The sequence below is a fragment of the Daucus carota genome, chromosome 2 (genome assembly GCF_001625215.2).
Source record: "Daucus carota subsp. sativus chromosome 2, DH1 v3.0, whole genome shotgun sequence".
NCBI lineage: Eukaryota > Viridiplantae > Streptophyta > Magnoliopsida > Apiales > Apiaceae > Daucus > Daucus carota.
The window spans coordinates 43,398,341-43,410,762 of NC_030382.2; the positions used below are offsets into that span (position 1 = coordinate 43,398,341).

General features: G+C 33.9%; 2 protein-coding genes across 2 annotated transcripts; one reads left to right on the forward strand and one right to left on the reverse strand.

Moving 5' to 3' along the window:
• Window positions 1-1,473: 1,473 nt before the first annotated feature.
• On the reverse strand, window positions 1,474-5,032 carry LOC108209823 (large ribosomal subunit protein uL3y). The gene is made up of 6 exons (XM_017380960.2): window positions 4,885-5,032; window positions 3,690-3,790; window positions 3,114-3,224; window positions 2,596-2,900; window positions 2,090-2,499; window positions 1,474-1,952 (listed from the first exon to the last, which is right to left on the reverse strand). Exons 2-6 carry the CDS (start codon window positions 3,772-3,774, stop codon window positions 1,694-1,696), a joined length of 1,170 nt encoding a protein of 389 aa, XP_017236449.1. The 5' UTR covers window positions 3,775-3,790; window positions 4,885-5,032; the 3' UTR covers window positions 1,474-1,693.
• A 2,953-nt stretch (window positions 5,033-7,985) lies between these two features.
• Window positions 7,986-12,358, forward strand: LOC108206972 (YTH domain-containing protein ECT1). Its single transcript, XM_017377426.2, has 10 exons — window positions 7,986-8,119; window positions 8,588-8,629; window positions 8,940-9,001; window positions 9,235-9,388; window positions 9,509-9,576; window positions 9,716-10,114; window positions 10,562-11,074; window positions 11,180-11,392; window positions 11,643-11,807; window positions 12,006-12,358. Exons 2-10 carry the CDS (start codon window positions 8,602-8,604, stop codon window positions 12,120-12,122), a joined length of 1,719 nt encoding a protein of 572 aa, XP_017232915.1. The 5' UTR covers window positions 7,986-8,119; window positions 8,588-8,601; the 3' UTR covers window positions 12,123-12,358.
• Window positions 12,359-12,422: the final 64 nt, after the last annotated feature.

Consider the following 12,422-nt stretch of genomic DNA (forward strand, 5'->3'; position numbering starts at 1 on the left):
TTGTTTCACTACTGCTACCCATGTGAGCTGCCTAGCTATCATCACTTTCTTATTCTTTTGTATAATACTCCTACTATTTTTCCTCTTTCTCAACCTCCAATTGTCATCAAGCTAGTGGGGTTAGAGGCGCATATAATTATGCAATTCAGCTGCGTCGATGGCTACTTATCCTAAATTTTGTCACAATTATTTTTTCAAATAACGTTGTTAATATATGACTATTTCAATTACATGGTTTATGTACGCATGGAATCTCATTATTATTAGTGTAAATACAATACCAACTAAGATTTGGAAAAAAAATTTGGATACTCAACACTTCCTTTCTTTGTTTTTGTTGAAATATCTATCATCTATGTGTGTTTCTATCTCTTTCTTCTCATCATATTCTTCGATTGATTCCAACTTTAATACAGTTTTCCCAACTTTAATACAGTTTGAAATAAAGGGGGAGTAAGAGAGTGTGGCAATGGCTACCATGTTAGACAATTAGTAATATATAGTTATTGGCATAGCACATATTGATTAATAAATACACATAGATGCATGCAGGTGATGAATCAGACAATCACATGTTGTACTCATGCTCCATTTCGGCTTAGCCCATGCCTCCTCCAATTTCATATACTATACACATTCAAGATTATGGAAGTATTGACTATCTGGCCTAAAGCCCAGGCCACCACCAAACAATCTCCTAACTCTGTTTCCCAAATCTTCTCCACATATTGTTGTTTCAGCTCTTCACAGTTGCTTGCCCCATTTTAGCTTACAAAGTTTTAGTACTTTGGTTGATCTGTAACTTGCTAACTTGTATAGTTACTTCAAATGATGTTACTGAGAGCTAGAGCATTAGTTATATATGATGAAGGTGAAACATGATCACCTACCAACAAATTATGATCTTAATTTCAAATCATGATCACCATATTAAAACACCATTTGAAGTACGCTATCATTAAACTATGATCTTAATTTAATATTATGATCACCATATTAGAACACCTAAGATTATGATCTATGATCTTCGTTTAAAATTATAATCATCATATTAAAACACTATTTGGAGGGTGTTACCATCAAACTATAATCTTAGTTTAAGATTATGATCACCTTATTAGAACACCTAATTTTATGATCATCGTACTAAAACACCATTTGAAGGATGCTGCACTAAAACAATGATCTTAATTTAAGATTAGATCACCCTATTAGAACATCTGGAGGGTGCTCCGTGCTCGGTCCAGAAAAATCAAAAGCTCAACTTCAAATGTACCTAAACTGGATTATCATTAATCGTTTTCATAGTGACTTTATACTCTGTTGGTGGCTAGATCATTCTCCACTTTTGATTATTATTGTATCATAATATTATTCACATCACTCAGGCAAACCCCAGTCAAGCTCAGGACCTGTGACAAGTACTTCAGTGAAGTTTTGCAATGAAATAACACAACAGCTATATAACCACAATTACGGCCAAATAAAGCTTCATAAATCCAACACTGACCAGGATTGAAACAACATCAAAATCCGAGACAATAGTACCAAAACCATGAGTCTAAACCGGAATTATGGAAACTACAAAAAGTATCTTTGTATGTAAAATCTGGAAGAACAAGTTCGCTACTATATCTCAAAAGCTAACAACCATCACAGGGATGTACTCAAATTATTAGACAGCTCCGGTTCTTCACGCTTTGAGTCGGCCATAGAACTTGGCCTTCTCCTCAACTGTCTGGAAACGACCATGGCCAAACTTGGAAGATGTATCTATGAACTTCAGCTTAATTTCCTCCATCGCAAGCCTAGAAGTCTGGGTCAAGAGTGACTGCCTCAGGGTGACAACCCTCTTTTTTGGTCCAACACAGCATCCCTTGATCAATATGTAGTCATCTTTCACAACACCATAATGGGGGAAACCACCCATGGGTGTGATCTCCTTCTCAGTCCTGCAACACAATAATCACATTATATTCAAAGACAACTTCAGAAATTTACACATTCCACGGGGAAAAAAATCACAGATCACAAGGGTGAGCTCATAAATGAGGTTGGGGAGATAAGAAATGCAAATAACATATCTAACCTGTCAAACTCAGTGATGGCAGAATGGTTTTCCTGACCAACCTTCCCCAACTTGTAAATCTTTTTGTTCATCTCAGTACGATGGTGATAACCATTTTGCCCAGCCCTAGCAACTGTATATGAAACTCTGGCAGGATGCCATGCACCAATACATGCAACCTTGCGGAGACCACGATGCGTCTTGCGAGGAAGACGGGTGACACCCCAACGGGTAACAACACCTTCATAACCCTTACCCTTGGTCACACCTATTATGTCAATCATCTCATCTTTTTGAAAGACAGCATCAATTGGAACCTGCTTTTCGAAAAAGCTATAGGCAAAGTCCACCTTTTTAGCAACATCTCCCCCATTCACTTGTATCTCCATCAAGTGGGCCTTCTTCTGCTTTAGCCCTTTCATCTTTCGAATCTACAAATTCAATTATAGTACTGAATTACAATTTCCCAAATTGAAGTACAGTGGAAATCAGCACAGGAATGACATACAGAACAGAAAGAACAATACCTGGGTGTGAGCAAGAACACGGATCACAGTGCAGTATTTCTTCATTTTCTCCAATTGTGATTGAATATCCTTTTTCCCTTCTTCATTTTCATACTTCTTTGAGTACTTGCTAAAGGCCTTCTTCTTAGACTTGCACCAGTTCTTATAGAACCTCCTCTTCACTTCTTCATTCAGATGTTGGGCCCAAACGGTACTCAGAGAACGAAGGCCTCGTGGTGTTTTTATATAACCAACCACCCCAACAACAATCATTGCCGGTGCTTCAATAATTGTTACAGCTTCACAAGTCTCTTTCTTGTGCAACTCTACAAACCAAAGACTTAAAATCAGTGGACCAAAAGATGAATGAATACCAAAAAGGCATCAACATAAATCTTAAAAGGTACTTGTTAGGATACTGGCAAAAAAAATTGTGCCCCCCGAAAAACCAAATTGGATGATGCATGCAAAACCCAATTATTTAATGTCAAACAGGTTTCTAATAAAATTTAAAACATTAAAAAAGATCAGCAACTTACTTGACCCAGGCTTTTCAACTTCTCTAACAATATGAGTCATCCCAGCTTTGTAGCCAAGGAATGCAGTCAATCTGCAAGGTTTTGCAGGATCATCTTTTGGGAAGGCTTTCACTGTATATAAGAGAGGAGCAAGAGCATTAATAACAAGCACATACTAAGCAAGTATGGAAGTCAAGTTCCACTATTTTTATAAGAACAGAACATTCTCGTGAATCGTGATAAAACGAACTTGCTAAATTACATATCAATTGACAAATAACTTGGCCTAGGAAACAAGAACTTTTGAATATAAAGAGTGCACTTGAAAACAGTACATAAATCAATAATATCAGGCTCAAACACAAGTACAATCATTAACTTAAAATTTCAAGACTGCACCAGAACATATTTTACAAAATTATGTTTTACAAAAGAGAAACCAAGGTCAAAAAGAGCCAAAAACATATAAAGCTCAATAAAAGGATCAGGCAAAATATGCTATCAAATACTGAAATTAACAATAATAAACAAGATCATTTCACATCATTATATAATGGGAGTCAAGACACCAGCAAATAGATCACCAAAAACAATTACCTTTGCCTCTATGACGTGCTGCCCTCTTCCTTGGAAGAAATCCTAGGGAACCGTGTCTTGGGTGTTCAAACTTGCGATGAGACATGATTCTTAAAGTATTTCTGCAGAACTCAAGCAAGTTATTTCTTTTACATTTGTCTACAATGTCACAAGCAAATACTTGACATTAATAACAAATAACAATACCATCACGAAAAGCCACATCTCAGAATTGAAATCGATAAATGCAGATCTCCAATCCAATTACAGTGATCAAGTGCATCAACATAATAAATAGTACAGTTGAAATCGATAAATGCAGATCTCCAATCCAATTACAGTGATCAAGTGCATCAACATATTAATTAGTACAGTGGTGATACATTAAATATAATTTCACCAGACAACAAGTCAAATATAAAATAATAATTAATATGAAAATTACACTACCCAATAACGTTAATTAATTGTTCTGTGTATAAATCATAATGTAAGAGAGAACCAGACACTAAATAAAGAATAATAACTATTACCTACATAAAACAAATTTAAAAACCAATAATTGTTCACTGTACCAAACTACATTTTTACATAAAAACAGAAATATGACATAAAATATAAGATAATAATCAAATGAGAGGCACTTCATCATCGAATATGATATCACTACCACTCCCAGTTGATAATAGAAACTCTCCCAAACCAGAGGCCTATGGCACATAAGAGTACCAATTCTCAAGCTCAATTTGTTTTCCGTACCAAAAATCCAAACAAATGGATAATAGTAGAAGAGCTCTTTCGAGAATCCAGCCTTGATTACACAATAATTGTTTCTTGGGAGATAATTTCCGATTAACATTAGGAATGGAGCAACAACAATTCACAGATGAAACGCAAAACCAATAAAATAACAACAAATCCCAAACATTATCAAACAAAATATACAATTTTAGCTACTATTAATCATGTTGAGTAAGAAATATGAATCAAACAAATACACAAACAGATAATAATCATCTATACAACAAATCAAATGATTAAAATGTGTCAGATCTATGAACATAAGCATCATATAAACAAATAAGTAACTTATTAATAGCATTAGCAGCTTACTTACATGAAACAGGGTGCGATTTCCTGCAGAATTAAAGAAAACAATGCAAATAGATATAATTTATGAACACAGAAGAGATCTAAAAATGATAATTAAGCGTACCTCTCAGATGCGCAGTGGATGAGCTTGGAGTAGGGTTTTGAGGTGTGAGGTTAAGAGGTATTTATAAACTATTGGATGGTCGGGATTGATATTTAGCTCAATTACTGGCCGTGCGATTCTAGGGTTTAGACGAGGAGATGAGGAATTGGGTATGACTTGGCCCACTTTAGTTGGGCTTATAGACTATAGTTATGCAAAATGGGATGTACTAGTAGATTGGATGGTCCATTTTAGTTGGGTTTATGGTAATGCAAAATGAGAGTACTAGAAGATTTGGTGGCCCATTTTAATTGGGCTTATAAGTATGCAAAATATTTTGCGGTACATTTTAGCTGGGCTTACAATTATGCAAAATTAATGCTCCCAGGCTGATCATTTGCCTTAAGTTTTTTCTATCCGGTTTTTTTTATGTTAAACACCTGTTAGGCTACTATAATTTTTTCTTCATTTGGCCCGTTTCACATAATTTTTGCACCAAATTCTGACCGTTTATTATTTTTTCAGGATGATTTAATTCCTCACCTATATCATACAAAAACCCCATAAAATTATATAAAAACACTTAGTTTCGAATTGAAAATATATGATTTCATTTAATTCAAATATTACGGTGTTTCGTCTTTTGAAAAATAGTCAGTTGCATCCATGCAAACTATTTTAAAGTGTAATTATTACAAATTTCTCTATAAATTTTAACTCTAAACTTGCCAACAATTTGAATTGTGAACTTATTAATAGATACTTGACTACAGGTGCATTCGCATTATTAACATATCTGATTCTCTATGTTGCATTTTAAAATTTGCTATATGAGATTTAATGATATGATTATTTTGGTTTGTAAAGAGAATTCTCGATGCAACCTTTCGAGTTTATTTAAATGACAACTCTCAATATACATGTATGAATTTATTAACCGAGATTTCCTGTTATATATATATATATAGATTGACATATGGATGTCTTTGCAACATGTATAAATACATGTAGAAAAATGAATTTTGTGATATAATTACTTGTTGATAATTCTCGGTAAGCTGATCAAACATCTCTACGTGGAGTAAATTTGTATTTCTCGATATTTGACCAAGCCAAATTTTTAGTTTCACAACTTTATTTTTTTAAGTTCCATTTATGAGTTTTGAGGCATCAATAGTTTCTTTAAAAAGAAAAAACTGTTTATCCCCTTGAAAACTCTCCAGTGTGTAGTTTTTTTTCAATAGTATTCAGTCTGTAGTCCATAATCTTACTACAAAATATATTTTCGAATTCTAGAATAAACATAAATAAAATTAACTGATGTGAATATGACACTTAAACTCATTACAATTCATGACCTGTATTCAACAATACCTTTGTCGTATATATCATTTGTTAGAATAGCGGTACAATGAATCAGTACTCAGAAAATGTGTTCACCTTAGTTTTAAACTTCGTTGACTCGCAGAACCTCAACCACATCATGCTAAAAGTTTCACATTCCATCATCAATAAGTCATAACAATGACGAACAAGATTGTAAACTCAAATATCAACGTATGAAAATTATATCAACATCAACATATGAATTTCTCATCGTATTTATTGGTCCATACTTGCAGAATGACTCCAATACCATATTGACAATAAAAATCTCTCAATTAATTAATTATTAAATATGATATTTGATCACAAGATAATACAAAGTGACATTGAATATAAAATTCCCGGATCTTCTTCGGACAATAAAACATGATACATTGACTCACATGATCTTCGACGTCTCTAACATTATTTTTTTTTGTTTTTATAGCAAACGAGTGAAGTTTAAAAGACATCGAAAGGTTTTCTAAAAAGTTCATTACACATACATATGAGTATTACGTTTTTGTACTGAAACATGTATGATCAAGCGAATTAAACGGTCATTAAGCGTAATAAAATAACGTTGACACACTGACTTTTTAATTTTTCTATATTATGTCTATTACCTGCTCTGTCCCATAAATAGTGTCTGGGTTTGACTTTTAAAAGTCAAATTAACCAGCTTTACTAACAAATTAAACTTATCATGTGATAAATTTTCAATTTTCGAAAAATGTCATAATTGAATTTGGAGGCTCTACCTTAACAACCGATTTACAAATTTGTATGATAATATATGAATATTTTTAAAATATTGATTAAGGTTTGATAAATTTGACTTTGAAGAGTTGAATAAAGACAATAATTATGAGACAGAAGGAGTATATTATAATTATATTAAAAATTTAAAACTATCGCGTTTTCATAAGAATATTATAAGTCTCAATTTTGATTACCGCACAACTGTTAATTTTGAATATAATATTATATATAAAAATTTATATATATGTATATATTATTAACTCATCGGCCAACTCAAAATTTTATTTGAACATTCGTTTGTAGGTGAGAAGGTTCATCAAGTCGATTTGTGTTTTCTTAACATCTAGAATATCTATTCAAACAAGTTTCGAACGTTAAATTTAAAAATCATGTAAAAATACAGTGATTCGATAAGTTCAAAGTGATTTTCAACAAATTTAGAATTTTCTCTCTCCTATTTTTAAAGAGTATTTTTAATTTACTACTAGTGGATATAATATTTATTTCCTTCCAGTTTTATTCCTTTCGCTCTCCAAAATTTCTTTAGGGAATAATAAAATATAAATAAAGAATAAGTACAATAAAAATAATTTGAGTTTATCGTAATATTTAATTTATATGTGTTATTTTTCGGATAGCGATTTCTGAAGGAGAGATGCACGATAGGGATGCACCGAAGAGAGAAGGCTAAAAAGATTTCATTCTTATCTTATTAAACGAGATATCGATCACTTTTTCAAAGCAGTGATGGTAGCAAAGGGCCCACCTCTAACGGAGCTTTCACAATATTTTTTGTCGCACAATCTACAATCAAATTTATGTACTTACGAAAAAGAATGAAAGCGAAAGAGCCTTTGACCTAGTATTTTCGAGTCAAATTCCTCTTAACCTACACCCACCGTCCGATCAAATCTCCCAAAGCAACATCAACCGTCGATCACAGGAAACTAAGTCGGTTAGAGTCTCTTAAACTTTCCAAACACTTTTTGTCACTTTCCCACTCTCTGGTCTCTACTAGTCTAGTTTACACACACACAAACACACACAGTGCTTGTGTTGTGTATCTTTACAAATAAAAAAAATATTCACACCTTCTCTTCGGTGCTGCAAAAAGATCATCACACTCAAGGTTGCTCCTTTGATCTCTCTTGTTTATCTTTTGCATAGATTATTACTACCCATTTGCTTGTTTTGTGCAGATTGTTTTTTATTTATTTATTACAGACATGTTTTAGATTTGTTTTATGACCATGTTTCTTGTATACCCACATGGTGTTTGGAACTTTTAGTTTATTTGACTAGTGTATCTAAAAGGGGTTTGCTTTAAATGGTATTTTAATGCTTGGACTATAAATTTAATGAAGAACTATTTGGCAAGAATCTTGTTCTTTCTACTTGAAGAAAGAACATGATTCTTCTGTTGTTTTGTGCATTTGAGTAGTTAAATGGATATGGGCTTTGTGTTATAAGCTTTGTTTTGTACTATAATTCATATTTAATGTTTGTTGACTTGTTATTTAAATAATCCATTGTTAATTGTTGAATATTTGGGTTATAATGATTTTGTGGGTTTTTTAATCTGTCTTTCTTCTTGTAGTTCTGGAGTTTGTCATGGCTGGAGAGCTGAAACCCGAGAAATGTATCCTCCTCTACTTGATGAAATTATGTATAGTTTTATTTTAGCTTTTAGCTTGGGTGCATGATCATTGGTATTCACAATCTCATGTTGTGTAGTATATCATTCGACTACATGTCTGCTTATGGTGATTTTACTTACTTGTGTTGATACCGTTAACTGATTTCGTTAGGCTGACTGTTTTTTTCATCTGTTGTTGGTCGGTGCTTATAGGGTGGGTGATGTACTTGCTTTTTCTATAAAACCGACACTTGAGTTTGTATTCATAACGAATTGGATTGTTGTTTTCATGTCGCTTAACTGTATTTATTAGCTGATTCCCTTCCTGGACGTGTGAAATCTGACGTTCGTGCTCCATTGGTTGAAAGGGATAAGGTGCGTCATTGTAGAATTTGTTTTGTATGGCGCATTAGCTCTCTCTTCTCTGTCTTGACAAACGTCATATTTGTTTAATTTTTTTCTAAATTTAATTATATGTCCTTTGTCTGGTTCGGTGCAATAATAATTCTTTTAAGTGTATGATCTTAATTGCGCTTGCCTTTAGTGGTAACTTTTTCCAATTAATTTGCAATAAGTTAATAACTTTATTTGTGTTGATTTATTCTCAGGATGCACTTAAAAATGTAATACCATCTCATACATCTTCCAGCATCTCATCTAGCAATCCAGGTGGTTCCATGGAAGGTGAGACTGGTGAACACTCAGCTGCAGAGCAAGGCTTTTACTATCCACCTACTAGCTATTACCCTTATTACTACTCAGGTAGACATTAAACTGGTGATTTAATTAGCTCTTTCGAAATGATAATTTAGCGTCTTAACTTTGGCTTTAGTTTGAATTAGGTAGATATGATATTTCATGTTCGTGTTTTTGCTATTTCAGTATATAATGGAAGTAATAATCATTTGGATGGTCTGGGATATCTGGATGCTGGCAGTTCTTCCTATAAAGTATTTTCTTCATTTGTCCTTTCATTTTGATCCGAGTTATCTTTTTTGTTGTTTAATTTATCCTCACACATTCAGTTTGCAAATTTGCTAATCTGATGATGGTGGACAAAAATCTAATTCTAATGTTTTTTGCCCACAGTCAGATGATGGTTCGCATCTCTATTATATGCCTACCTATAACAGTTACCCTGCTGCCTCATACATGTGTGTTGATGGAAATCAGCCCTACTACTCTACGTCAGGGTATCAACAGAATGCAGATGCGTATGGGTCAGAACTCATGCGACAATACTACTTAAATGCAGCGCAAGCTAGCGATGCCACACACCGGACAGCTGCTGTACGTGGTGGAGCAAAACTCTCTTTGAGCTCTGACATTTCAGAAAATACAATTGGTTCTGATGATCGAATGAAAAGATACAACTTTCTTGATAGTAAAGCACCGAATTTAGCTCAGAATGCTAAGTCACATTCCTCTGCCTCATCAAAGTTGTATGAGTCTCTGCTTAATGACCAGTCTCTAAGAAACTTCCATCAGGTGTTGTTTCTAATGCAAGAATTCAGCATAATGTTTCATATAGAAATTATGTTTTACTTTTGTTGATCGGATTGCGTAGAATTGATGGTTTCTTGTCAAGTGATGCAGTTGGCAATTGGAGTATGCAGTTGACCTTTTGTGGTCTAACAACTACACCTTTGTTTGTTTTTTTAGCTAACCTCCTGCTTTAGTTTTCTATTAATATTAGTCAACCTTTTTGAAGAATTTATCAATCCCGTCTTTCCATGAGCAACTTGTTAAATTTGGACGCATGTTAGTTTAAGCCATTTCAGCATGAATAAGCATATATAACCTAAAGTCTGATCTTAATTTGATTGGAAGAGTTGTTTTATATTTTAATTAATTACCATATAATAACTATGTCTTCATTAACATCTGAGTTTTATATCCTGATCAATGACATGTTTTTTTTATTGTCTTCTGCAGATGGGCTCCAGATACATGTTAACAGGTGATGCACAGAATTCTCAACCATACAGAAATTGGTCATCATTTACCGGTACTAAGCAAGGTGGCTACTTTGCAAATGATGCCTCACTGAACTACAAAAGTGCAGATCTTAGAATGTGCCGTGGCAACAATGGTTCATCTTCGAGTAAAAAGCCTGTGCTAGGGGAGTTGGAAGACACAACTGACGCAACTCGTGGTCCTCGGAGACACAGCAAGAACACCCCTTTGGGCTCATCATCTGAGAAGGAACAGACCGGGCGCTTTATGAATAAATATCAGTTTAATATAGAAGATTTCAGAACTGAGTACGCTAATGCGAAGTTTTATGTAATCAAGTCATACAATGAGGATAACGTTCACAAATCCGTCAAGTACAATGTGTGGTCAAGTACTCCGGATGGAAATAAAAAACTAGATGCAGCATTCCGTGATAAAATGGCCAAAACTAGTGAAGCAGGAATAGAATGTCCAATCTTTCTATTTTTTTCGGTAGGTTTACAATTAATATGCATATTATTTGTTTCTGTTTTAGATAGTATATCCTTGTTTTGTGCACTTGTCTTATTGCGATTACCTAACCCAACTGAACTTCAGGTTAATGGAAGTGGCCAGTTTGTAGGCGTGGCTGAGATGATTGGGCCGGTGGATTTTGATAATAACTTGAACTTTTGGGAGTACAACAAGTGGAATGGTTATTTCCCAGTTAAGTGGCACATTATTAAAGATGTTCCGAATGCACAATTGCGGCACATAATCCTCGAGAACAATGACAACAGACCCGTAACTTTTACTAGGGATACTCAGGAGGTATATTAAGCGACGTTCTTATACAGTTTTGCAGCTTTTGCTTTTGTCTTTATATTCCTTGCAAACTGCTCCCTCTTTTACTGTAATGATACAAAAGCTAAAAGGATATTTTTCTGATACACAAGCACAAGAAATATTTGTTTATGTTTCCTTTATATCAAATCTTGATTTTATTATTGCCCTGTGAGTCTAATCTTTAAATCACTTCACTTTGTTGAGGTTTATCTTGGGTGATTTATCATATCTGCAGATTGGACTCGAGCAAGGTCTAGAAATGCTTCGCATATTCAAAACTTTTGCAGAAGAAACTTCGCTGTTGGAAGACTATAACTTCTATGAAAAGCGAGAGCAGTCAGTTGAAGCCAGGAAACTCCCTGCTCCTCAAACTGAAATGTATGGGAATCATGATTCTCCGGTAAGTGTTTGCCACCTTGCCCATCACAGATTAAAGTCTATTGGTTACCCAATTGTTTTTCCACCTTTATTTATTATAATGATATAAACTATATATGAAATCACAAAACATTGTAATATGATTAGTAAACCTAAACTTTCCAGTTTTCTAATGGTTTATATAACTGATAATTTTGCATGTTTAATCTTATTTATACAGAAACTTAAAAAGGAGTGCAAAAGAGTTGTGGATGAAGAATCTAGTGCTGGCAACAATTTTTGTGACTCAACATCAGCCCTGATTGAGCTTGCGAAAAGCCTCTCCCTTACAGACTAATCATCTTAAAATCTCTGGCATAGAACTTCTGAGAACAAACGATAACTAGTTTTGCTTCAGTTGATAGTATTATCCTGGAGTCATTTTGTATTATCAACTTCAAAGAAACTGTTTCGTGTCGTCATGTCTTTATGTGATTATAAACTTCAAACTAGTATCCTGGAGTCATTTTGTGGTTGTCAACTTTAAAGATTCTGTTTATGTGCTATGAAAATATGGTTACATTGTTCAGATCATTTTGCGGTCATGGTAGCTAGTATTTTGCGTGAAAATGTTATACATGGGCTTAAATTTTTATCT

What these genes read in the sequence shown, in the direction of transcription:
- LOC108209823 (XM_017380960.2), bottom strand. Translation starts at nt 3,774, where the DNA reads ATGTCTCATCGCAAGTTTGAACACCCAAGACACGGTTCCCTAGGATTT. An exon ending in AGTTGAAAAGCCTGGGTCAA is followed by an intron (nt 2,901 to 3,113) that starts GTAAGTTGCTGA and finishes TTTGGTTTGTAG; the next exon opens with AGTTGCACAAGAAAGAGACT. An exon ending in GTGTTCTTGCTCACACCCAG is followed by an intron (nt 2,500 to 2,595) that starts GTATTGTTCTTT and finishes TTGAATTTGTAG; the next exon opens with ATTCGAAAGATGAAAGGGCT.
- LOC108206972 (XM_017377426.2), top strand. Translation starts at nt 8,602, where the DNA reads ATGGCTGGAGAGCTGAAACCCGAGAAAT. An exon ending in CATTGGTTGAAAGGGATAAG is followed by an intron (nt 9,002 to 9,234) that starts GTGCGTCATTGT and finishes ATTTATTCTCAG; the next exon opens with GATGCACTTAAAAATGTAAT. An exon ending in CAATCTTTCTATTTTTTTCG is followed by an intron (nt 11,075 to 11,179) that starts GTAGGTTTACAA and finishes ACTGAACTTCAG; the next exon opens with GTTAATGGAAGTGGCCAGTT.